General features: G+C 39.7%; 2 protein-coding genes across 11 annotated transcripts in view; both read left to right on the forward strand.

The window, feature by feature from the left end:
- Positions 1 to 17,246, forward strand: part of ece1 (endothelin converting enzyme 1) — a 31,487-nt gene extending 14,241 nt beyond the window's left edge. For 3 of the 4 annotated variants that reach the window (XM_080890521.1, XM_080890520.1, XM_080890523.1), the window contains 17 exons: positions 3,455 to 3,590; positions 7,568 to 7,780; positions 7,885 to 8,009; positions 8,117 to 8,263; positions 8,573 to 8,638; positions 8,903 to 9,091; positions 9,714 to 9,856; positions 10,105 to 10,219; positions 12,485 to 12,595; positions 12,675 to 12,773; positions 12,910 to 12,987; positions 13,105 to 13,208; positions 13,462 to 13,572; positions 14,010 to 14,077; positions 14,150 to 14,340; positions 14,775 to 14,870; positions 15,545 to 17,246. In XM_080890521.1, coding sequence (XP_080746647.1) covers positions 3,455 to 3,590; positions 7,568 to 7,780; positions 7,885 to 8,009; positions 8,117 to 8,263; positions 8,573 to 8,638; positions 8,903 to 9,091; positions 9,714 to 9,856; positions 10,105 to 10,219; positions 12,485 to 12,595; positions 12,675 to 12,773; positions 12,910 to 12,987; positions 13,105 to 13,208; positions 13,462 to 13,572; positions 14,010 to 14,077; positions 14,150 to 14,340; positions 14,775 to 14,870; positions 15,545 to 15,721 — 2,169 coding nt within the window. In that variant the 3' untranslated portion in view covers positions 15,722 to 17,246. The remainder of the gene's footprint in view (positions 1 to 3,454; positions 3,591 to 7,567; positions 7,781 to 7,884; positions 8,010 to 8,116; positions 8,264 to 8,572; positions 8,639 to 8,902; positions 9,092 to 9,713; positions 9,857 to 10,104; positions 10,220 to 12,484; positions 12,596 to 12,674; positions 12,774 to 12,909; positions 12,988 to 13,104; positions 13,209 to 13,461; positions 13,573 to 14,009; positions 14,078 to 14,149; positions 14,341 to 14,774; positions 14,871 to 15,544) is intronic. The other variant, XM_080890522.1, reaches the window with a different exon arrangement.
- Positions 17,247 to 18,040: 794 nt separating this feature from the next.
- eif4g3a (eukaryotic translation initiation factor 4 gamma, 3a) overlaps positions 18,041 to 23,806 on the forward strand; it is a 72,716-nt gene continuing 66,950 nt past the window's right edge. For 3 of the 7 annotated variants that reach the window (XM_080890595.1, XM_080890598.1, XM_080890600.1), the window contains exon 1: positions 18,041 to 18,668. In XM_080890595.1, the coding sequence (XP_080746721.1) occupies positions 18,493 to 18,668 (176 nt within the window). In that variant the 5' untranslated portion in view covers positions 18,041 to 18,492. The remainder of the gene's footprint in view (positions 18,669 to 23,806) is intronic. The other 4 variants (XM_080890596.1, XM_080890601.1, XM_080890597.1 and 1 more) reach the window with 2 other exon arrangements.

The raw sequence follows: 23,806 nt of genomic DNA on the forward strand, positions 1-23,806 counted from the left end.
TATATGTTCTAAGTATTTAATTCCTTTACAACTCCATTCTGGGAAATTAATCATATTATTGTTTTGTAATATGTCAGGGTTATTCCAGATAGGTGTACGTTTGCATGGGATTAATGAAGACTCCGTTATTTTTAGAAACTCCCACCATGCTGTCAGAGAAAAGCTGATGTTGATACTTTTAAAGCATTCATGTCTTTTGATGTTTGAGCTAATAAATGGTAGGTCTGAAATCTCTAGATCCTTGCATAGTGCCTGTTCAACATCTAGCCAGGGCTCAACTAAGAAGGTATGTTTTAACCATTCTGAGATGAACTGAAGCCTGTTGGCTAAGAAGTATTGGTGAAAATTAGGCAGATCTAATCCTCCTCTATCCTTGGTTCTTTGTAGCGTTTTTAAGCTGATACGCGGGGGTTTATCTTTCCAAAGGAATTTGGAAATATATGAATCCAGAGATCTGAACCAATCTTGTGATGGTTTGTTAGGGATCATCGAAAATAAGTAATTTATTTTTGGCAAGATCATCATTTTTATAGTGGCGACCCTTCCCATGAGTGATATGGGTAAAGATTTCCATCTAGTCAGATCGCCTTCTACTTTCTTTAGAAGTGGGATGTGGTTTAATTTAGTTAAGTCTGAAAGCTTAGGAGAGACATTAATACCTAAATATTTAATATTTCCGGATTGCAGTGGGGCAGAGGAAGAGTTATGGAAGGAGCAGTTAATGGGGAGAACTGTAGATTTTGGCCAGTTAATTGAATAATCTTGAAAACCAGTTTATTAAAGTAATTACCTCAGAGAGGTTGGTTTGTGTGTTTTGCAGAAAAAGCAACACATCATCCGCATAGAGACTGATTTTATGTTCTATGTTCTTACATTTTATGCCCTTAATTGTTGTAGCCTGTCTAAATGCTGCTGCTAGAGGTTCGATAAAAATTGCAAAAAGTGAAGGGGAGAGTGGGCATCCCTGTCTGGTGCCCCTCAGGAGACAGAAGCTGGAGGATGTCTGGTCATTTGTTCTGATACGAGCCGTTGGGGAATTGTATAATATTCTTATCCAGTTTATGAAAGAGTTTCCAAAACCAAATTTGTGTAAAGTTGCGAATAAAAATTTCCAGTTAACTCTGTCAAATGCTTTTTCTGCATCTAGAGATAATATTATGGTTTCGATGTTTTTATCGTATGAGTAGTCTATTAAATTAAGTAAACTACGAGTGTTTGTTGAGGAGTGCCGACCTTTTATGAAACCAGTTTGGTCAGGATGAATTAAGAGGGGGGGTCATTTTCTCTAATCTCTTTGAGAGAGCTTTGCAGATTATTTTAAGGTCTACATTTAAAAGAGAAATTGGACGATAGCTTGAGGGAAATAAAGGGTCTTTGCCTGGTTTTAGCAGGAGACTAATGTTGGCAGAATTCATATTTGGTGGTAGTCTGCCCTTTTCCTCGATTTCCTGCAACATGCCGTGGAATACTGGTGCCAAAATTATCCAGAATTCTTTGTAGAATTCTGCAGGGAAGCCGTCTGGACCTGGAGCCTTATTATTGGGCATACTTATCAGGGCTTCCTGGAGTTCACTTGGCGTCAGTGGCGAATCCAGTTCCATTGCTTGACTATCTAGTAATTTTGGAAGAGTTACGTTGTCAAGAAACAGATCAATTTCATTTTTAGATGGGTTTATTTGTGGTGAGTATAAAGTTTCATAGAAATCCCTAAAAATGTTGTTTATTCTTCCAGGATCATATATTGTGTTCCCCGATAAATCTTTAGCAGCACATATAGTTGTTTTTTTCTTTATTTATTTTTAGCTGGTTAGCTAGAAATCGACCTGATTTGTTATTGTGTTCAAAATTCTGCAAGCGAAGTCTTTGTATAAGGAATTGTGTTTTTTTTATTAATAGTTTCATTTAATTCTAGTTTTGTTTTGCATATTTTGTTCAATGTTTCCTGATCTTGGTCGCACGCGTAGGCTTCTTCTAGTGATTTGATGTTTTTTTTCTAATTCCTGAATATTTTTGTTTTCTTCTTTCTTTTTGTGTGATGAGAAAGAAATTATTTTACCTCTCATCACAGCTTTCCCTGCTTCCCATAGAACAGAAGCAGATATTCCGGGAGTGTCATTAAAGTCTAAATATGAAGTCCATTCCTTTTTAAAATATTTAATAAAGTCTTCATCTTTAAGTAGTGATATATTAAATCTCCAGTTTTTTCTTGGCGTAGTGTTATTCTTGTGCATTAGTGTTAAAGATACAGGAGCATGATCGCTGACAGCTATAGGATGAATCTCAGTGTCTGAAATGTCACACAGCAGTGAGCTGCTGACCAAAAAATAATCCAGACGAGAGTAAGAGTGATGAACATGCGAGAAAAAAGTATATTCCTTACTGGTGGGGTGAAGAGAGCGCCATGCATCGCAAAGACCAAAGTCGCTCATATACTGTTTGATTATATTTGTGGACTGCCAATTGCGCTGAGTTCCTGTTGTGTTGAGCCTATCAATGTCTTCATTTAGTCCAAGGTTGAGGTCACCGCCAAGAATGAGTGTGCAATCAAGGTGTTCAGAGAGTGCACTAAAAAATCCGTGGAAGAATGAGGGTTCATCAACATTTGGACCGTATATACTTACAATACATAGTTTTTTGTTCAATATTGATAGTTTAATAATTAGAAATCTACCCTCTGGATCTATAACTGTATCGAGTACTGTAAAATTAACATTTTTATGTATTAAAATTGCTACTCCCCGTTGTCTAGAATTATAACAGGCTGCAAACACGTTAGGAAACTCAGGTGTTTTAAGTTCGTTTAAACCTGTGACAGGTCTGTGAGTTTCTTGTAATAAGACAACATCTGCCTGTAGTTTTTTTTTTTTTTTTTTTTAAGCTGGTTAAATATCTTTAACCTTGTGAAAATGTCTACTAATAGCAGCAAATCTGATCCCTATATTTATAGATTTGGCATACCTGGCTTCAACATGGTGTAGTGTGTGGAATGAACAAAAGTCACCATTTATTTATAGGAGTCTCGTTCAGACTGACCAGAGTTTGTAATGTGTCCATTGAAGGATACGAGTGACTCTTGGAGTCAAAGTCTTTGAGCCACTTTTCAACAGATCGTTATCAGTAAACTCATCATTTAAAGGGTGAACACCAAAAGCAGCAGATAAAGTTCAGCGTTGTCTTGTCTTATATTAGGCCAAAAGTAAACTGTGCTTTTATTAGTGAGGAAACAATGAAAGAATGCTTGACCTCTTTCAGTGTATGAGGGCTGAGGAGACTAATGGAGAAGCCATTGTGCTGTGAAACCATACCTGTCATCAAATCCCTGAGAAACTTTATCTAGACACAATATTTTCCAGTTTTTGTTCACAAGTAAATACTCATTGTGTGTCATTCATGCAGTAGTGTCTGTGGCTTTGAATTTTAAAAAGCCATCTAAAAGATTTGTGTATGTGTGTAGGTGAGTCTTCTGCACGGCCGTTCCTCGTGTTGGCCGAGCAGGACACGGATGGAGAGGAGGCTAATGTGCTTGGTGTGCATTCTGTCAGTGGGCCTGTTCGTAACTCTCATCACAACTGGGATTTTCTACAAACAGAGTGAGTCCAAAGTTTTATTGACACCTCAATATTACTATTTTGATCTTTCAGTGATTTTATATTTCTAATCTTATTTATTTTTTCTGAACTCCACAAAAGAATGAAAGAATCCTAGCCTGTAATTAACTTATACACTTAAGTTTTAAAATCAGCTGCTTCCAGTAACTAAGAAAATGATGCAGAAACAATCAAAAATATTTGGATTTTCAAAATAGGTTTAATTCTAAAAAATAAAATAAATAAAAAATTAAATTGAAAGGAGCCCAGTGCCTGTATTTACAAATGTCATAAATGACCCCACACAACTTTACGTTCTCCTCGCCACATCACACGTCTTGTGAAAGCTACAGGTGAAGAAGACACATTATTATTGGAGAATTTTTAGAACGGTCACAGCTACACTTACAAATATAGATGGTTCAAAGGTGACCCTGCTTGATCCCTTGAAAGTTGAGGTCAATCAACAAATTTGTGCTTGATGTATTAGACACTCTTTTGCAATGTAGAAATGCAAAGGGTGACCTTGTGTCCACAAACCCAGAGCAAGACTCAAGAAAATCTAGCAAAACATAAAAGCGCTACCCCATTCATGCATTTTTCTTCCCTTTATCCAATTCAGGGTTGTGAGTGGGATTGGGAGATCCCCCTGGACAGGTCTTGGGCTATTACAGGGTTAACATATGGACAATTGTTCATGCTCACATTTACATCTTCAGCCAGTTTACTGTAAAATCACCTAACCCTCTGAATTGTGGGAAGAAGCTGGAGTGTCTGCCAAAAAACAGACACTGGGAAGACATGCAAACTCCATAGAGAAGGCCCAAACCCAGAATATTCTTGCTTTAAAGTGACAATGCTGACCACTGCTGTCCTAAGTGTTTTGAAAAGTCACCTCTGCAAAACATGAAATGGAAAAGGCACAAGAATGCTACACCCATTTTAATTACAGTAGTACCAGTTGGCCTCATTGCTTAATCAAAGAGACATGACTCTTTTTAAAAAAAAAAAAAAAAAAAAGGCACCAGGCTTTGTTTTGAATTTCCCTGCCTCCAGGGTTTAAAGGTTATATTTGTACTTCTAAATGTGAAACTATAGCAAAAAGCTTACTTACTGCACTTTTTTCATTGTTCTGCACAAGGAAAGACTGTAAGACTACAATTTGCGAGGGGTTATTAAATAGGGAGTTGTGCAAAGTTTGTTCTTACTAGACTTATTAGATTCTTACTAGAATGTCTGGATTAAGTTTCTTCAAGTCTAAGCCAGAGACCTTATAGAAGAGAGAGGCATGGCACTCAATGTTGTAAAAAAGTAAATATGACAGAATTCTATAATGGTCCAAATGAAGAGTGGGCAAGTAAACTTGAAATTATATTAAAACTAAGTCTGTAAACTTTAAGCTTCAAGCAAACACTTAGGGTTTTATTTGAAGTGTTATTAACATAAACTTTTTTTTTTTTTTTTTTTTAATGTTAATAACACTTCAAATAAAACCCTAAGTGTTTGCTTGGGGGTATTTCCCAAGCCCAGAGCAAAAGCCAAGTGGTGAAATTTGTTTCTGGAAAGACTTTGGTATAGCAAAGTTAACTAAATACACTGAACAAAAATATTTGGGAACCGCTGACCTAGAGGATCGCCTGAGACCAGCTACCCAGACAGCTGCAGCAACAATTGGTTTGCATAACCAAAGAATTTCTGCACAAACTGTCTCAGGGAAGCTCATCTGCATGCTCGTCATCCTCATCGGGGTCTGGACCTGACTGCAGTTCGTTGTCACCAACTAGAGTATGCAAACACTCACATTCGATGGCGTTTGGCACGTTGGAAAGGCGTTCTGGTCACAGATGAGTCCTGGTTTTCACTGTTTAGGGCAGATGGCAGACAGCGTGTGTGGCGTCGTCTGGGTGAGCAGTTTGCTGATGTCAACGTTGTGGCCCATGGTGGCGGTGGGGTTCTGGTATGGGCAGGCGTATGTTATGGACAACAAACACAGGTGCATTTTATTGCTGGCATTTTGAATGCACAGAGGTACCGTGACGAGATCCCTAGGCCCATTGTTGTGCCATTCGTCCACGACTATCGCCTCATGTTGCAGCATGATAATGCACGGCCCCATATTGCAAGGATCCGTACACAGTTCCTGGAAGCTGAAAACATCCCAGTTCTTGCATGGCCAGCATATTCACCAGACATGTCACCCATTGAGCATGTTTGGGATGCTCTGGATCGGCGTATACGACAGTGTTCCAGTTCCTCCCAATATTCAGCAACTTTGCACAGCTATTGAAGAGAAGTGGACCAACATTCCACAGGCCACGATCAACAACCTGATCAACTCAATGCAACAGATGTGTTGCCCTGCGTGAGGCACATGGTGGCCACACCAGATACTGACTGGTTTTCTGCCCCCCCATAAAGCAAAACTGCACATTTCAGAGTGGCCTTTTATTGTGGGCAGTCTAAGGTACACCTGTATATTATTCATGCTGTCTAATCAGTCCCTTGATATGCCACACCTGGGATGGATTATCTTGGTAACACAGATTTATAAAGATTTGAGAACAATATTTGAGAATCATGGGTCTGCTGAAAATGTTTCTACATACACAGATGTTTGAGTTCAGCTCAATAAAAAATGGGAGCAAAGACAAATGTTGCATTTATATTTTTGTTCAGTGTAGTTCCAGCTCCAGACATGGGCAGTACTGATATCTTACCTCAAGAGTGGAAATCAACTTTGCTATAATGAAAGATGGTTTATAGGAGAATTTTCAATAATGCAATTCAATGAGTTTTTAAAAATAAATAAATATAATTATAATTTGTTTTGTAATAAAGTAAAATTGCCAACTGAGGTAGAATCCCATGCTAAATTTTTACAAAAATCCTAAATGTATATTATTGTGGTCCTAATATTCCTTCACAAAAGTGCTAATATAGCTAGTGAAAGAGAAAAGTCTTGCACAGTGTTGTCGAATTATTAATTTTATTATTTTTGGCTAGTGGGGATTAGTTTCTTGTATGTGAGAGATGAGGAAGAAAAGTCTAAAGTAGAAATGTGATTGTTAGATGCTTAAAAACAACCCTAGCTCTCTCTCTTGACCTTGTTCATTATGGAAAAAGGAGTTTATGGAATTGTATTGACATCCTGGTGGCGTCTCATCAATGGTAGCTTCCTTAAATTTACCATGGGAAACGTAATGCCACTTCCTCCAATTCAGCACCACAAGTCAGATCACACTTTGAAATAACAAAAGGAACAAGGATGAAACCTCCTAAGGGTACTAACATCATCACAGCACATATGTCTCAGTCTCTGTCTCATACCTTATATGGACAAGCTGAAGGTCTTACAGGAAGTTTTGTAGTAGAGGTATTCACTGCTTACACTTCTGTAAATGTTAAAAGGTTTCTGTTCAACAGCTTTAATGTTTAGAACAGAGAATCTATAAGCCTCAGTGCTCTGCTTGGTTCCTCTTTATTGTTCTAGAGAACTAACACATATATATATATATATACTGTATGGGGAAAGTGTCATCTTAGATTTGGATGTTAAAACAGCTCAAAAGACATGTTTGTGGTGTTTGTATAAAAACTGTACTTGACTCCTGAAATAATGAAATGATTGCTGAAGTAATCCTCAGTCTTCTGCCCTTTTCTGTTTAATATATTCATCTATTAATCAGACACTTTGATTAATAATTATTTATTAGTGGAACATGCCACTTCCTCAAAGACCTGCCACGTATCACTACTATTTCTAAAGAATATTGCAATATACGCAGTCCCTTCAGGTTGTATATTTGTTCTTCTAAGATGATGGATTCCAGATGGTCAAAACCCTGGTTTTCTGATCCCACAATGAATTATTTTCAGATTATCCATTTTGGTTGTTTCCCACTAGCTGATAATGCTGAAAGTGAATTATCCATGAATTTAATATGCTTTAAAACAGTTTTTTGCTTTTTTTTGTGCAACAGCACACCCAGGCTTGTGCCTAACAGAGCCATGCATTACTGTGGCCAGTGCGGTTCTGGGAGCAATGGACCGATCCGTAGATCCCTGCCAGGACTTCTATAACTTTGCTTGTGGGGGCTGGATAAAAAACAACCCACTATATGAGGGCAAGTCCCGCTGGGGTTCTTTCAGCAACCTGTGGGAACACAACATGCTTGTAATGAAGCAGTTATTAGGTAAAGATCCTTTATTTGAATGCAGTTCAGTGTTTTTAGTTTTTTTTACCCCCATATTTTTAGCTTGTTTTTTCCACTGGTGTGATTTCATTGTATTTGGGCAGAAAACACAACAATGAAAGGTTTAAGTGATGCTGAAGAAAAGGCCCAGCGATATTATGAGGCCTGCATGAATGAGACCAAGATTGAGGAACTGGGAGCTAAGCCACTCCAACAACTAATTGACCAGGTATGGTTATTCAACTTTAAAAGAAATCATTTTTATTGATTTTAATAAAATTGATTTTCTTGGCTCCATTAGTTTCTGAAAGTGTGCTTAATTCCTGTCTGTTCCAGATCGGAGGATGGGGTCTTACTGAACCTTGGGACAAGGACAACTTCCAAAAAGTTCTGCGAACCGTGTCTGTCAACTTGCGTACTTTTCCTTTCTTCACTGTGTTTGTCAGCACAGACTCCAAAAACTCCAGTACTAACATCATCCAGGTGAGAAGAACAGAAGTTAAAGGTTTAACAGCTTCCTCGAGGACGGGTTTTATCTATTATTCTTGGACCGATTCCTTTGTTATTGCTACAGTATTGGTCTATCTGCTTTCAAATGAATTCATTCCTTTTGTAGGGTGTCACAAGACTATGACAGAAAGGAAAAAGTGGGATCTCTGGCAAGTTTCTGCATTAGCCTACATGCTGGAGTTGCCAGGCTAATGCAGAAACTTGCCAAATGAAAACAAAAGGGCTGATTTTGAGCTTATACAGAGGCCGAACGGAGTCATAGGCTGTTTCTCTTAACACTAGGTGGATCAGACCAGCCTGGGACTACCTTCACGTGATTACTACCTCAACAAAACTGCAAATGAAAAGGTATTGTCTACAGTGTTAGACTGGTTTTAGTTATGACAGTTTGCATGCAAGGGTGCACAGTAATTTAAACACACCCTGAGCCTCGTTGCCTTGTTACAAAAGGAAGTCAAATATTTAATAATATTCCTATTTTGGCCTCGGGGGATAAACTCTGCATAGTAGCATGTGGTTCCATAGTTTGAATTCTTTCCTAATTTAAGTTTATAATGCATTCAAACATTTTCTCCATATAACCCTGTCTCAATGTGCTGCCTTTCTTTATAGTATCTGACAGCATACCTCAACTTTCTAGTGGAGTTGGGAGTTCTTCTGGGTGGCACAAAGGAAAGTTCTCGGGCCATGATGGAGGAAGTTTTAGATTTTGAAACCACCCTGGCCAACATCACAGTCCCTCAGGAGGAGAGAAGAGATGAGGAGCTCATTTACAATAAGATGGAGGCAAAGGACCTGACAGTGAGTGTCTCCAGAGATCTCTTCTTCTAACTTCAGGTTTAACCGCATGTTTCTGGGGTTCCAAAGCTGTCTCAGTTCCTACTGCAGACTTAACAGGCCCTGGAGTATGTCTTAGCAATTGTGTAAAGTCTTTCCCAGTTGCGTATCATAAGATGTGGATTGCTACAAGCACTCTTGTGTAACAACAGTACTGGTTAGTAAGAGCGATTCTGTTGCTTCGAGCTTGGAGTAAGCATTTCATGTTTTTCCTAATATTATAGGTTTCTTATGTCTAAGTTATGTCTTTGTTTTGTTTGTGGCTGGCTTTATGCTGCACACTGTATGTTTGCATGTGATACCTTGTAGCTAGATCAGGAAATGCTGTGGTTTACTGAGAGCCTTTGTGTGACTGCCATTTAAAGATTTTGGGGTGAGTGAAGTCAGATAGGCAAAGTATGCTGAACTTCCAGTGTAGGCCTCAGTTTTGATGGTATCGGCAAAGGGAAGAACAAATGTTTGCAGTATTTAAACTTTCTTCAAATGTCAGCTGCACTGTGAATGACCATGAATGTACGTTAAGATCACTGTAAAGAAGCCCAGACTCTTCTCATCATTCCTCAGTTGCTTGTTTTGTGTGTTGCAGACTCTAGCTCCAGCAGTGGACTGGATGCCATACCTCAGAGAAATGTTTGCTTCTGTGTCACTTAATGGATCAGAGCCAGTGGTGGTTTATGCCAAAGAATACCTCCAGAAAGTGTCTGACCTCATAACTAAAACAAATAAAAGGTGAGGTGCAAAGAAACTCTTAATCATTTTTTTCTTTAACGTGTCAAAGACAGGTTGCATAACGTTGTGAACACAGCTATGTAAATATCTGTTCCCCTAGATTTATTATGCAGTCAAATAAATAAAATGGAGCAGAGGAGATCAACAGTCTACAATAACTCTTGTACATTTACATGATAAGACCAACTGCTTGGATTTATTGTGAATTGCCCCTTCTTCAATTAACAGATATTTTTATCTTTTGTAAGCCTTCTCAACAACTACATGATGATGAAAGTAGTGAGAAAGATGGCCTCAATTTTGGACCAAAAGTTCCAGGATGCAGAGCAGCGTTTCCTTGAGGTCATGTATGGAACCAAGAAGGTAAGGGATGAAGCCTTAGGCCTTGTCACTATAATCAATGTCTTCCTGGTTATCTCAACACTCGATGGGCATATTGGAATGCATCTGGGCACTGGCAGTTAAATTGGATATAAAAACATGTCAAACCAGCTTTAACTGGTGTTAATGTTAAATCTTTGCCAGATCAATTTGTATTTATTTCTATAATACTGCTTCTGTAGGGATGGGTTCTATCCTTTTGTGATCCTAAGTAAATTAAGTTCACATCAGTAATCAGAAGGCAGTTTATATTGTAAAGACTCTACAAATTCTAGCAATTAGACTGCCCTTATATGTGAAACTATTTGGCAGCAGTGGGGAGGAAGAACTTAAACAGCCACCAGACTACAGGAGAGGAAGACAAACATTAAAGGCATGGGGGGGTCTCTTTAGTGCATAAGGGGAAGTGTCTCAGTGGTGAGCCTATAGCAGCATAACTAGGAGATGGTTTGAGGTCACCTGATCCAGCCCTAACTGTAAGCTTTATCAAACAGCCTTGCATCTAATCTTAAAGTAGAGAGGGTGTCTGTCTTCAGAATCAAAGCTGGAGAGGTGTCTAATAGCAGAAGGCTCAAACTTGCATTATAGATGGCTTAAATATGCACCTTCTTAGAAACGAGTGGCAGTAACAGCTAGGGGCAGAAGTAAGAATAAAATGAATATGTAAAGTGTTCACTTCATAAAATGCAGACACAGTAACGGGAATCTGCAGTTTCCTGCTCTGAAAACACTCCAACTCCAAACTGCATCCTTCTTTGTTTTTACTTGCATTTGAAAGTTTCTGGGTTGATTCAGAAATGACAGCTTGTTGAGTAATTCCTGCTTTAAGAGTTTGCTCAGTGACATAATGTAAGCATACAGTCTTGTGACATTTAAATTCAGATCAAAGGGTGCATTCACAAAAATGACAGCAAGTTTGCTCACCTGACTCATTATGTTGAACTTTGTAGAGAGCGGAGTTAAACTGTCCAGGTCTTGAGTTGGCTGCTACATAAATACAGTGGCAGTAAATGACGTCACACCTCCCCAGAAAGAGTACAGATAATCTGCAGTCTTGTGAATGCAAAGTATTCACACTACTTTCCTATAATAGAGGAAAAAATGGCTGACATACAAAGAGCAGTTTCAACTTTCTAGAGAGCAAAGGTTAATATGGAGTTATTTTTACAGTAAATAAAACCCAAATGATTTGCTCTACGAAACACAATGATGCTACAGATTTTATTTTTTTATTTTTCAAACAAATAAAACTTTATGGAAGGTCAGCTCAATCTCTAAAGTTGTGCTTCCTGTTTGACTGTGAATACGCCAGTGACTTCATCCCTTATTGGAGGAAGATCTGTTCCCTGTCTCGTTACCCACTGGGGTCAAGCTGAAATAACAAACCAATACTCTGCGTGCGTCTTTGTTTCTGTTCCACATCTCATTTTCCATCTGTATGCCGAGCGGATTCTAACGTTTTCTTGCTCTGAACGCTTGCGTCTTTTTTTTTTTTTTGCCTACAGCTCTGTCATTTTCACCTGAAGATAAACTTATGTTAATCTAGAGGTAGCAAAATTAGACTTTGCAAATACAAGGAAAACCTTTAAAAACAGTTATGAGAAATTAATTTTGTAATTGCAAAATTTAATTTGAATAACTGAGGTTTGTTTTAAAGTGCATTTTAGATTTAGGGGAAAATGACAAATGTAACTACTTAACAAATGAAAGAGTTTCTGGTATCAGTGTGTTGTGACTCAGGGCAGCATCAAAAATTGGGTGTGGCATGTAGAGTGCTGTGAGCTATATACAATCGCTGAGCCTAGAGAGATGGCATTTAAAATTTGCTTAAAATAACAGCTCAAAGGTCATAGACAAAGCAATTTATCAAGTATATGGTTCACTTTCTATCAGAGGTCTTGGCATCCTTCATAAAATTGTTCAAAAAAATAGTAGTGTTACACCTTAATTATATATTCTAACAGCAGGAATGCAATAAGCAGGATGCAGACCTCCACTTCAAAATTGGTGAATTTATTTCTAGCCATGTAGATCTGTTTATCATAGTCGGGGTTCTAGGCAATTTAAATGCAGCAAGTTAAAACTTATGAGGATTAGTCATGTGTAATCTGGGAAATCTAGGAGGTGGTAACTAATCTGAAGCAAGAAAAATATGGCAGCCTTAAAAAACACTGCACAAGGCAAATGACACCTAACAACCAGTGAAGGGTGCATCGTTTTCTTTAACGCGTCTTGGGTTTTTTGCAGAGCTGCACTCCACGCTGGAAGCTGTGCGTCAGCGACACAGACAGTGCCTTGGGCTTTGCTCTTGGCGCGATGTTTGTCAAAGCCACCTTTGCTGAGGACAGCAAAGCCATTGTAAGTGTTTCAAGGTTCTTCCTTCAAAATAGCATCTGCGAGAGATCGATTGACGTCTCTTTGTCTTCCTGTGCTTCAGGCTGAGAAAATGGTTACAGAAATTAAGCAGGCATTTGAGGATGGATTGAAGTATGTGAGCTGGATGGACACAGAAACAAAAAAGGCAGCAAAAGAAAAAGTGGGTATAAAGCATCCCCCTGGTGCTTTATGGTGACATCTGTGCATGAACTGTTTTCTGTGTAGAAGTGGCAGAGAAATGCAGCACTGCCATCTGCTGTGAAAATATGTCTCTTACAAATTGTCGTCTTTCACAGGCAGATGCAATATACAACATGGTCGGGTATCCTGAATTCATCATGAATGGCACGAAACTGGATAAAGTGTTCAATGATGTAGGTAAATGCAAAAGTGGATTACAGGTCCTAACTTCTCACTTTTGTTTGTCATGGTCTCTTTTGCCTGATTAAAATGCTGAATTTTATTTTCTGTTACTTTGATTCCTCTTTCAGTTTGCTGTGGTGTCAGGCCTTTACTTCCAGAATGTTATGCAGTACTACAACTTCTCAGGCAGAGTGACTGCAGACCAGCTGAGGAAACCTCCCAACCGAAACCAGTGAGTTCCTCAGTTTTAACCCTCTTTCCCACCATCCTTCTCACAGGGGAGGTAGCACACTGTTATGGGAGTGAATTTCTATTGGCGTGTGTGCATTATACTGACGTAGCAGAACCAAACTTTGTCTCTAATTGAGCTATGGAGGAGGGGTTAGATTAAGGTTCCCATTAGTTTCAAACTGATCTGAAGTCTGTGTAGGAACAGGAACTTGATGTTGATCTCATGAGGTGCATTCTTGTACCTTGTTTTGCAGGTGGAGCATGACCCCTCCAACAGTAAATGCCTATTACAACCCAACAAAAAATGAGATGGTTCTGCCTGCAGGAATCCTGCAAGTTCCATTCTACAGTCGCTCTTGGCCTAAGTATGTCCTCCATGTGTTGTTGGAGTTTGCTAAATAAAGTAATTAACACTCTTTATTCTGCTGTGAAAGGCATTTATATTTGGCTGACAAACTGACTGTCACATTTACTCACATTCATATACTACTGAGATTCAAATCCAGAGCTGCTGCTTTGAGGCAACAGTGCTAACAGCTGTTCCACCCAAACACAATTTTCCACCTTCTTAGTCTTTGTGTTCACTTGAAGCCAGTAGCCACTTAGATTAACGTGAAATACAAATGACTTTCTCACACTTGAGACCAGCTCCTACACTATTTAAGCCTCTGAGGTCTGAGTCATCATGGGTGATGATATCATAGGCGATCAAAAGATGTCAGTTTTGGCTTTAAATCATTGTCTGTGACTTAAAACTCAGCAAATCTGTTTAACAACCCTCTAAATTTTCTTTATTGTGTAGAGCTCTCAATTTTGGTGGAATTGGAGTTGTCATGGGCCATGAGCTGACTCACGCATTTGATGACCAAGGTAAAAAAATCTTAATTTGTATTTTCAGAGTGACTTAAACTTGACCAAAACTAATAATATTTGTATTCAAAGGCAGGGAGTATGATAAAGATGGAAACCTACGCCCTTGGTGGAAGAACTCTTCTGTTGAAGCTTTCAAGACGCAGACCCAGTGCATGGTGGAGCAGTATGGCAATTACAGCATCAACCAAGAGTCTCTGAATGGAAGACAAACGCTGGGAGAAAACATCGCTGACAACGGTGGACTCAAGGCTGCTTACAACGTCTGTCAGATAAGAAGCACGGCTCACCTTGAAACCTCATGAAATATTTAAATGTGCAGAAAGGGGCTTTCTGTGAGCAATGCTGGTATAAGACTGTATTTGGGTTATAACCAAGTTTTGACACATTGCATGCTTACAAGGTCAGACGAGCAGTGCACAGATTTGCCATTAAGCCCCTGTAGCAGTTTATCTCTCAGGCCTGCTGTGGGTCATATCATTAATCTGTATTGGAAAAAGGTTGTCTAGTTTACAGTGAAGCCTGGAAATGCAACAGGTGGCTATGAGTGGCCTTGTCAGCCTCTAGTTACTACTTCACATGCACACATTCTTTCCATGTAATGAAAGGTCATAAGCTGTGAGGCAGATGACCAAATGCTATAGAAGCAAAAGTGATGCCCTAGAAGTAAATTGAGGTGCTTCTTTTTGTTTTGAAGGCTTATTTAAACTGGATTAAAAAGAACGGTGAGGAGGCCACGCTGCCAGCGCTGGGAATGACGAACCATCAGCTGTTTTTTGTGGGGTTTGCCCAGGTTTGTACCAACCAACACTGCTTCTGCTTTAAAGCCTTAATACACATCTGGGGGTGTGCTTTGAGCTGTAAACTGTTCAGAATAACAATTTGTGGTTACCATCTTGGCTTGGTTCTCAGCGTTGCATTTACCACACTCAAAGGATACACAAGTTTGCCACACTTGTTCCTGTTTGTTTCTGACAGGCTCTAAGAAAGCTGGTATGTCACAGATCTCGATTGTATGCTTGTATGCAAAACCATGGCTGTAGGAAGACAACAAGACCTATTATAAGCTTTGTAGTGTAAAACTCTGTAATAAACACCAATGCTAAAACACTGCTATAAGATGGGTGGTGGAGGGGACAGGTTTGAATAGAGAGATTTTGATCTTAAAGTCTCTCAAGATATGCTGCTCAAAAATTAAAGGAACACTTAAATCACACACTGGATCTTGATGAATAAAATATGAAAGTTGGAAAGTACATACTAGTCTGTGGAACTGAAAATCACTCCAAAAATCAAAGTGGGAGACAAATCAAACTTTTTGGGCTTGTCTTGTTGTTGCCTCTCAAATGTACCTGTTGTCATGGTAATTTGCACCAAAGCAAATTATTCTCAACAGCTTTTTGAGTAACTCTGAAGGATTAGGTAGACAAATAACTCATCCTTGTCTCATCTCTGTTCCTCTCACAGGTATGGTGCTCTGTCAAGACACCTGAGAGCTCGCATGAGGGCGTTATGACAGATCCTCACAGTCCTCCGAGATTCAGGGTCATCGGCACAGTGTCAAATTCACGTGAATTCTCAAAGCACTTTGGATGCAAAGCAGATACTCCCATGAACCCAAATCACAAGTGTGAGCTTTGGTGATGCCTCGTTGATCACGGAGTTTAACAGGAGTGAAACTGACACTGGGGGTGGGGGTTGTTTAAGATGCCAACAAAGCCTCATGAGACTGGGATGCAGGTATCACTGAAAGTCCCCTTTTGCTACTTAGTGCTTATCAGGCTGTTTATCGGGACAAAATGTGGCTGCTGTGTTGGAAGGATTGCAATCTTCACTACTTCTATGCAAAGACTGTTTTAGCAAACTGCATTCCCCGAAATTGAGATTTAATGTCGCTTTATTTTGTTTTTGGTTTGTTTGAACGCTTTGAAAAACCACCTGATAGTTACGATGGAGGAACCACTCTTCTGGCTTCATATTTTCAAATGAGCAGATTAATGGGACTTTTTGTTACTTTCCACTGAGCTTTTATCTGCTGCTTTTATTGAATGTTATATTTAAAGTTTTTGTTCTTTTATACAAGTGAACCAGGAATTAAAATATTTTTTTTTGTTTATTTTTTTTTTTTTTAACCTGAGGAAAGTGCAGTTAACACTGTTTTGTTTTTTTTAAAGCCGTTAAGGGGTAAAAAAAAAATACTGTTTTAATGATGCAAGTGTTTGCCTTTTAACACTTAATATTCCAAAAATGTGTACAGTTTGGTCAGTGTCATTCAGAACTTGAGTAAGCAGAGCCACAATGTGCCATACCCATTTATACATTTTGTCACAAATTTTGTACATTAAAACCAAACTAGAAACATTTCCCTTGTTCAGTTTATTTGATTCATGCATCACTTTAATTCACAGGCAAGATTCTGACCTGACACACGGTGACCAGAGGCTCAGATTCTGCATACGTTTTGTTTGGGTCCAGTGGTCTTCCCTGGGCTAATTTTGGGTGTCATTTGACTTTTTGCAAAATGTTTTCTGCATCAGTTTCATTGAAATATCTATGAAAAGAGTTGGGCACAGGTGACACCTGCCAAATTCATAGACTAGAAGTTAATGCTGTAAGGTTCTTCCACTTTGGTGGGTGTTTTGTTTTTTCTTTAGCAATACAATCCTCAAGTTGTTGTTCATTATCCCTCTTGACTAAACTTGATGATCTGGCTTTCTGTTATCTTCAGTTTGCCTTGATTCAGGTGTAATCTGAATTTCTGATATTGGGTTACTTTGTCTTTTACAGTAGTAGGTTATAGGTGTAAATGAATATGTTGCCTGATCATAAATCAGATTTTTAAATGGCTCAGACATGTTCAAAACCTTTGTGCATTCAGAACATTTCATGTAGACCGGTTTTGATTTGTCAGAAGTACAAAATATGATTAGACAAACTAGCAACAGTATGAGGGTGGAAATTGGCTCACAGCTTGAGGTTTTTGTTTTTTCTAAATGTTCTGGCTCCTTCATGGTTATTACCCTGCCTATGCGTGCAGGGTACTAGAGGATGAATGGATGTACAGCTGCTGCATATATCAATTTTTCTTAAGTCCTCTAATTTTATTGTTTTCACCACCTCCCAACTTAAGGTACTGCACTCAAGTCATTAACTACTGAAATTTTTCAATAAAATGTACTGCTATTCCTTTTAAGGTGATGCAAAATGTAGATTCCTCCTTGGACTATCTTAAAAGATCTTGGGCATCTGTTTTGTAAATGAATACATTGAATAAGGAAGGCAATAATCTCAAATTGTTTTCCTTATGTCTCAGATTTTTAAGTGGGGGTAAAGGGTCTTTCACTGGCTCACTTTTAATAAAAGAAGAAAAAAATCAGTGCTGTGTTGTAATGCTGGTATTCCCAGGTCATAATGCACAAGTTTGGTCGATTTGGGTTGCATTTAGTCCCAGATTTGTTTGATATTCGTGCACTTAAAAGGGGTGAATTAGGAACAATGAATTGGGATCTTTTAATTCATGATTAATTTCACTGGTCTTGCCTACTTGAGATCACATTGGGATGTGACTTATGAAGTAAATTAGTTGGGCATCCTTGATCTAAGGGAAATGCCTTGCGACTCAAACGCGAGAACGGTAGATGGCAGTGATAACACACAATTGTTAACGCACAGCGCTGGTACTTCAATAGCCGAATACGTAAGATGATTATTTTTGTCCATACAGAAACCTAATTTACTATAAACACCTGTGCAATCTCATTAATTTATTTTAGTAGTAATAAAAGGAGCCGGGTTTGTTACAGTTAGCAGTTACAGTCGTGATGCGACCGTTATTAATTCTAATTTCAAACTGGATTTTAAAATAGTGAAAAACTGATTTGGAACACATTTGGGGAGCGTCAGCCACGCCGTTTTCGTGTTTTGGTTGAAGGTTAGTTGATTACCCGAGCGATTCCGTAACTGGCCGAGGATTGCCGAATCATCTGTCCTGCCCGGACTGCTGGAAGCGGCCGCAACGCCATGTTGGCGAAGTCTCTCATCTATGTGCGAAAAAAATGATAGAAAACACACTTGCCGAGAAGAAAAGGTAGATCGCCGAGGGAGGTTGAAGATCGCGGCGATTGTTTTTTTTTTTTAAACAGAAACGAACCGAGCCGGATCCGCAGAGGTTCCGGACGGGTGAGGGAGGCTAAACCTCCCACCGTCCCCATGAATAGCACCGCTGATCCTAACAGCGACTTTCCATGAAAAAAGACGTTTGTGTTGCTATTCGAGCTTCGTTATCCCAATTCGTTAAAGGGATTTTGGGGCCTGCTTCAAGAATCCGCAACGCTTGCTCTATGTATGCAGGCTAGGCGCTGTTTGCATCAGTATTTATTAAGATATTGTTTTTATTTGTTATTGATTTTTTTGCGATGAGTTTGCCACCGAAAGTGGTCCCCAAACCCGCCGCTGTCGCAGTTAGCGGACCTGGAAGTGGCCCCTCTCCGTCGAGCCAACTGCGGGCTACCCTGACCTCCGTGTCTCTGCCGCCGGGAGCCCCAACTGCTCCTCAGCCCGGCGCTGTTCAGCCACCCCAGTATCCTTTGACGTGGGTAACGCAGAAATTACTTGTGTTTTCATGCATAATTTTCCCCTGTGACTGTAGCACATAAAGATGTTTAATTAGTGATTAATAGCAGAGGTTGGACGTGGGGATGATGGTTTCGTTTGGAGGGAGCTGGGAGGGGAGGGGACAATTAGCTAGCTAACTGTGCTAACGTTAGCTCCCGAAGCCGGTTGTCAAAGCTAACGGGGGGAGTTGACGCCACACCACTGATTATCAGATATAACTGGCATGTTCCAGTAAAAGTGGTGGTACATGATAATGTTAAATAAAGAGGTACTATTAGGTACAGTAAAGCTTTATCACCGTATCTCAACACCGGTTACCGGCTTTGTTCAGCTTTGGTTGTTGACTAGCAAGGTGCAGTTATTGCACGGTGCCAGCTAGTTAATGCTAGCAAGTGCCCAAGTCCGTCAATGCAGCGTCGCAAAGCAGTGCAGCTTCCTGTGGCTTTATTATATGTAACGGAGCTAATGGTACTTGCCTAAGATTTAGGCCCGGCTTGTGGGAAATGGACACAGCTTCCAGTTTTACATTAACGTTTTGTTTATTTGTTCATCCGGAGAGGCCTGTCAGTGCCAGAGCTGAGCTGTCATGGTGACAGCCGTCAGAAAGATGCTCGCTTGTTTTAATGACCGTCTTGACTCTTATAATGAAGTCTGGTTTGGTATGATTACAGTCAGCTGAGAAATCTCTTTAAAATTCCTTCACAACCATTTCTGTTTGTTCTCCTTAGAATCTGTCTCCAAATATTTAGCAGGCACTGTGTAATTATATATAAAAAGTTTATAATAATAATTATTACGGCCTTGTGCTCTTACTCTCCTTTGGGTGTACTAGGGGATGGCCCAGTTTTAATCTCTACCCTCAATTTGGTGAAGTCATAGTGGTTATGTCAGCTTGTGTTTTATTTACAGCATGGTGTCAGTAGTGTGTGTGAGAGAGGATTAAGTTGATGTCTCCTGGCTGCCGGTGGCAGAGAGATGTATCTGTTTTGTGATCTGACAGCTTCTGCTGTGGCTTTGGGGTGTGATGGCTCAACCTGATTTCCTGCCTCCCACAGTCAGAGCCGCCCTGTGTTTATGACATCTGTAAGGGGCACCAGGTTGCTGGTTGTAGCAGGTGGTAGTATAAAGGTCCCTCTTGATTTGTTGCATGTTGTGATTTTTTTGATTTGTCTGTCAGTAAACCAAACACAACAGAAAAGATTAACATTCTCTTTATCTGCTGTTGCATGGCCTCTTTTGACTCTCAAGCTCTTTGTAATTGGTGCTACATTTGCTTAACCTACTTTCAGGTGCATGATAGTGAGGGCCTACTGACTGAGTACAAAAATACACCACCTCCACTTATCCATTTTAAACATTGTTTAAGAAAGACAGATAACAGGAATCCACTTTTTGCATGTAATTGTAAGTTATGGTTATTAAAAATTAGCTTAACCATGCTGCCTTATTTGGTATGATGTGCTATTGCTGGTTACTTTATGAGATTATTTGAGATTAAACTTGTGGTAAAACTGACTTGAATTAATGTGATTTTTAGAGGGAAAAGATTTTATAATGTCCCTGTAGCTAGTTATGGCAACAAGATTAAACTGCCAGGACCTCTCCCTGAGTGGCGTCCACTTTGCACTGAACCCCAGTGGCTCCTCTGGATGGAAGGCTCATAGAAGGGTGGGTTCATGTGGCTCTTTCGGGCTGGGCCCACCAAAGGTCCTCTTATAGGCCTGATTCCTGCGTGGGGCCCCGGAATCCTGGGCAGGGCAAATGGCTTCACTGAATTCCTTTTCTTTAGTGGGGTTTTCTGAATCACACTTAATCTGGTCCCTCACCTAGGATAAGTTTGTCTAGGGAGGTCCTACTAGGGGCAAATAACTCATGACAACAAAGCTTCTGGGACCACTTGGGCATGGAGACCCCACCCGCACTCCCCTACATATCCCGTGACCCAGCACCATGGTAAGGTAGAGTAGAGCCCTTCACATAGATGAGCGGCAAATGAGATGGTTCAGGCACCTGACAAGGAGGCTGTCCTTGGCATCTTGGTGTTTTGGGTTTGTCCATATTAGGAGGAGACCCAGAGCCAACCTCAGGACACTCTTGAGAGATTACCTTGGTGTCTTCCTAGGAAGAACTAGCAGAGGTGACTGATAAGGGACACTACTATACTGTGACCCTATAACCCAGATCAGTGTCAGAAAATGGATAGGGTTCACAATGAGTATTACTTTCACTGAAATTCTGATCATTCCTTGTTCTTTTGTTATTGATTGATTAAAAAAAATGCCTGGTGTGGCACGTTAACAACTTTTCAGCTCATAAGCAATAAAAAAGACGCTGTGGGCTCTCTTCAAAAGAGAAATAATCAGACCAATGATAAACAAATATTTTCAATTATTTTTGATTTAATTTAGTGAAGCATAAAATACACTTTAGTCTATCCAGAGAGCAGAAATGCAATTGTCAATTCACTTTGACAATGGACTATTTTTAAATACATCATACACAGCAGGAAGGTCCCACATGGTACAGATTTTTATTACTCTTTTGTAGTATTTTATACATGTTATCATTATTATTATTGTTATTGTAACCACTTAGTTTAGTGTTGGGCTCTAAAAACAACTTGGGTATATTCAGAAAAAGATTTTACACCTGTTGCCACTTCAAAGCCCTGTTTTCTTGTTGTTTTCCTACATATATGCTGCAGACAGGAAATACAATTTCTTTTGAAATATATAAGTGTCAAAGTCATGCTGGCTGATGTCATTCAGCAGGATAAACAAACTCAAGGAGATGAGTAAATGTTGGTTCCGATGTTTGACCGATGAATGTGGGTGTGTATTTGTTGATGGTGTAGGTTCAAGAGGTGATCACCTCGGTAGTTATCTTGGAGTCTGCATTCTGCAGTGGTTTTGTATTAAATTTTATCAGGAGGAAATAGCAGTCTAAATTAAACTGTATCTGCATCAAATTAGTGAAGTTAACAGTAAAATAAACCAAGCCAATTTCTTCTGGGCCTTCCCTGTTACTTCACAGATTCCTGTGAATACACTAGACTGTACAGCGTTTGAGTTTTATGTCTGTATGTAAACAGACCGTCTGAGTGTTGCCACTAGGCTGACCTCTCACTCTGTTGTGACCTCTAAGGTCAGGAGAGTGGGATCATATTACTCTCTGTCTGGCCTTGTGTGTGGGAATTTCTTCTTTGGCAAAGTTGGTGTGTGTCATTGTGGTTCCTGTGGGGGAACATGTGTGTGATGGAGGGGAGGGGGGGGGGGCAGTTTGTCTGTTCCTGGTTGCCAGAGAGACGCCAAGCGCATGCGTCTGCTGCTACACTTGCCAGACAATGGCACTGCTGCTTAGCATTCAGAGAGAGAGAGGCCAAGGTGGCGCTTCCCACCATCTGCCAACAAAGGGCCAGGTCACCCAGCCTGCCTCAGCCCCCCCCTCATTTCCTTCCATCCCCCCTCAGCTCACCTCACCCCACTGCTGAGCCAGCTGAGAAAACTGAGGGTTTCTCCTTATTTTTTTGCCCCCTGATCTTTTTTGTTGGTTCCCCTATCTAACTCCACAATTTCTAGACTTGCTCCTCCTTTTTGTCTTTAGAATTTTAATAGTTTTTAAAATAATCATTAGTGGTTGTGCCCTTAATATTAAAAAAAAGAAGTGTCTTGAAAATTCCTGTAGAAGCCACTTGACTGCTATCTTTATATGCCTCTGGGAACTTATTTACTTAGTTATTTTGAAGCAGGATCTAAAAGCAGCTGTTATTTCAGTGGTCAGCAGGAGATGAACACTGAACATGAAGATGATTGAGCGTGCGTCAAGGCTGCATACAAGATTTACTTTGTTTATCCCAAAAATGTGAAATACATGTTACAGCAGTCTGAACAGTGGAATATGACATTTACAAAGCTCATAAATACACAAAAGAAAGAAGCACAGGGTAAATAAAAAAAAAAGAATTATAGGAGGTCATTTAAAAAGGTAAAAATAATACAATACAACTCAACTCAAAGAAGTCAAAACAAATATATACTGGTATGTGGTGTAAGGTAGTCCTGTAGTGTAGCTGAAATAGAGGGTGCTTCTGTGCCCAGTAACTCAGTGGTGTTGAAAGATTTTATGGCAAAAGTTCCTGGTGCACATCTGTCAATAATTGCAGAAAATAGCCTAGAGTGTTGTTAGCTTTTTTTTTGTTATATGTTGTCTTTTCATAACACCTTTGCAGCATATCGACCTAACATGGTACCTACTAGGGGTGCAACGATATTCGTATCGATATTGAACCGTTCGATACAGTGCTTTCGGTTCGGTAGGCATATGTATCAAACAATACAATTTTTTTCAAATTTTTTTTTTTTCAATTTTTTTTTTTTTTTTTTTTTTGTGTGTCCCGTTTGGATCTATAGCCATCAGAATTGTTGTCTTGAGGCCAAGAAAGATGCCAAGAGGATTTATTTTAAGTGGATCATCATATTGGTCCATTTGATTGACCTTTATTATAATTATGAATTTATTTTATTTTCAGTTGCAAACGGGACAGACATGACTGTGGGATAGGACAGGGGGAAAGAATGAAAGAAAGAGGGGGAGAGAAAGAAAGAAAACCAAAGGGGAGAAAAAAAAAGAACAATACAAAATTTGTAATTTATTTTATCAACTTTCCTTCTGACGATGCTGTCTGTGTTGAGCGCTCAGTGAATCTGCATTTGACTACTCCGCCTAGGCTCGAGAGTGCAGCCTAGGCGGAGTAGTCGAACGCAGATTCACTGAGCACTCAACACAGACAGGATGGTCAGAAGGAAGAGCGCAGGGCAAGCTAGCGAGACAGAAGTGGACCTCCCCACCCTCATTCAGATCTGGCGTTTGGAATTATTTTGGTTTTCATGTGACGTATGACCCTGAAGGTAAGCGAGTCATGGACTAAAGTAAAACAGTATGTTGGATGTGCCATGCAATGCTCAATTACATGGGTGGGAGCTAGTGTGTTAGCGCAGTTAGCTCGTTAACGTGTTGGCCGTCTAGCCCCTCTGTATAGGGTAGCTCGTTAACGGAGATTTGCCGTGTTGTGGCGTTAAGGTTATTTCAACGAGATTAACCTGAAAGCACTAGTGG

Source organism: Rhamphochromis sp. 'chilingali', assembly GCF_963969265.1.
Source record: "Rhamphochromis sp. 'chilingali' genome assembly, chromosome: 9".
NCBI classification, from domain to species: Eukaryota; Metazoa; Chordata; class Actinopteri; order Cichliformes; family Cichlidae; genus Rhamphochromis; species Rhamphochromis sp. 'chilingali'.